The sequence below is a fragment of the Apteryx rowi genome, unplaced genomic scaffold (genome assembly GCF_003343035.1).
Source record: "Apteryx rowi isolate R43461 unplaced genomic scaffold, aptRow1 scaffold_11, whole genome shotgun sequence".
NCBI lineage: Eukaryota > Metazoa > Chordata > Aves > Apterygiformes > Apterygidae > Apteryx > Apteryx rowi.
Genome location: NW_020447308.1, coordinates 6,205,799 through 6,206,862, shown reverse-complemented (window position 1 = coordinate 6,206,862; position 1,064 = coordinate 6,205,799). Strand labels below are relative to the sequence as shown.

The window sequence follows — 1,064 nt, the reverse complement described above, 5'->3', positions numbered from 1 at the left end:
GGGCGCTCCCGTGAGGAGGCCACTGCCCCCCCACGCCGCGCCGCCAGGCCCCGGCTCCCCGCCCCGGGAAGGTGACCCCGCCGGTTGCCACAGGGACGAGCGGGCGCGGCCGTTACCTTTGAAGAGATAGTCGTACTCGTCGTCGCGGGTGCCCATGGTGCGGTGCGCCGAGGGAGGCGCGGCGGGAGGCCGAGGACCGGGACGGGGAGCGGGAGCGGGAGCCGGACCCTCCCTGCAGCCGCCGCAGCGCTTCCGCCCTCCGCGCTCCGCCCACCCACGGCGAGATGCTTCCGGGGCAGCGCCGCGGCGGCACACGCCGCTTCCGGCAGCCGCCATGACCCCGCCCACCTCCGCCTTAAAGGCGCGGCGGCGCCGGCCGGGCGGTGCCGCACCTCGCCGCGCCGTCCCGTGCCGCCCCTCAGAGGATTTCCCTCGCCCGGGCCGCCCCCCTCGTCGCCCCGCCGCCGCTGCCCCGCCGCCGCCGAGCGGGCGCGAGAAGCATTAGAGGCGGGCGGGGCAAGCTGCTCCCGTAGCGGTTCCATGGTGTAATGGTTAGCACTCTGGACTCTGAATCCAGCGATCCGAGTTCAAATCTCGGTGGAACCTGGATTTTTTTTTCCCCCCCCTTCCTATTTCCCCCTTTCACTGTTGTACATCCTCTGCCTGAGCCGTGGCCAGACACCCTCCTTCCTCCCCTCCCCTGCGTGTTGCTCCATATACACAGGGCCGCGCTTAACGATAACACCTCACGCTTTGTCTTGACTTTAGCCCACTAGTCCTTTCGCCATCGTCCTGTCTCCGCGGGCCAAGGACGGTACCAAGGAGGAGAAAACCCCAGCCCTGCAAGGTGGGGGCACGTAACGATCTCTGCATTGAACCTTTTTATCTCCGGATGAACCCCGGATGCGCAAAAGGAGTCTGGAAATGCTGGGCTGCTCCTGCTATTCCATTCTCTGAAGTTATCTCAATGCAGCGAGTCGTGAATTAAAATTAATAATGGCTTCTTGTGTGTGTAGAGGCTGTGGTATATTTATAGCTCTGTAGTTAAGGTTTCCATCTCACAT

General features: G+C 64.7%; 1 protein-coding gene and 1 non-coding gene across 6 annotated transcripts in view; one reads left to right on the top strand and one right to left on the bottom strand.

Annotated features, from left to right (window-relative positions):
- Window positions 1-284, bottom strand: part of RAB11A (RAB11A, member RAS oncogene family) — a 37,777-nt gene extending 37,493 nt beyond the window's left edge. For 2 of the 5 annotated variants that reach the window (XR_003255019.1, XM_026074938.1), the window contains exon 1: window positions 117-284. Coding sequence is in view for 3 of the 5 variants with exons in the window: in XM_026074938.1 (XP_025930723.1) it covers window positions 117-156 (40 nt within the window). In the remaining 2 variants the exon portion in view is untranslated. The remainder of the gene's footprint in view (window positions 1-116) is intronic. The other 3 variants (XR_003255020.1, XM_026074959.1, XM_026074950.1) reach the window with 3 other exon arrangements.
- Window positions 285-534: 250 nt separating this feature from the next.
- TRNAQ-CUG lies at window positions 535-606 on the top strand. Its single transcript has one exon. It is a non-coding gene; the product is annotated as a tRNA-Gln (tRNA).
- Window positions 607-1,064: the final 458 nt, after the last annotated feature.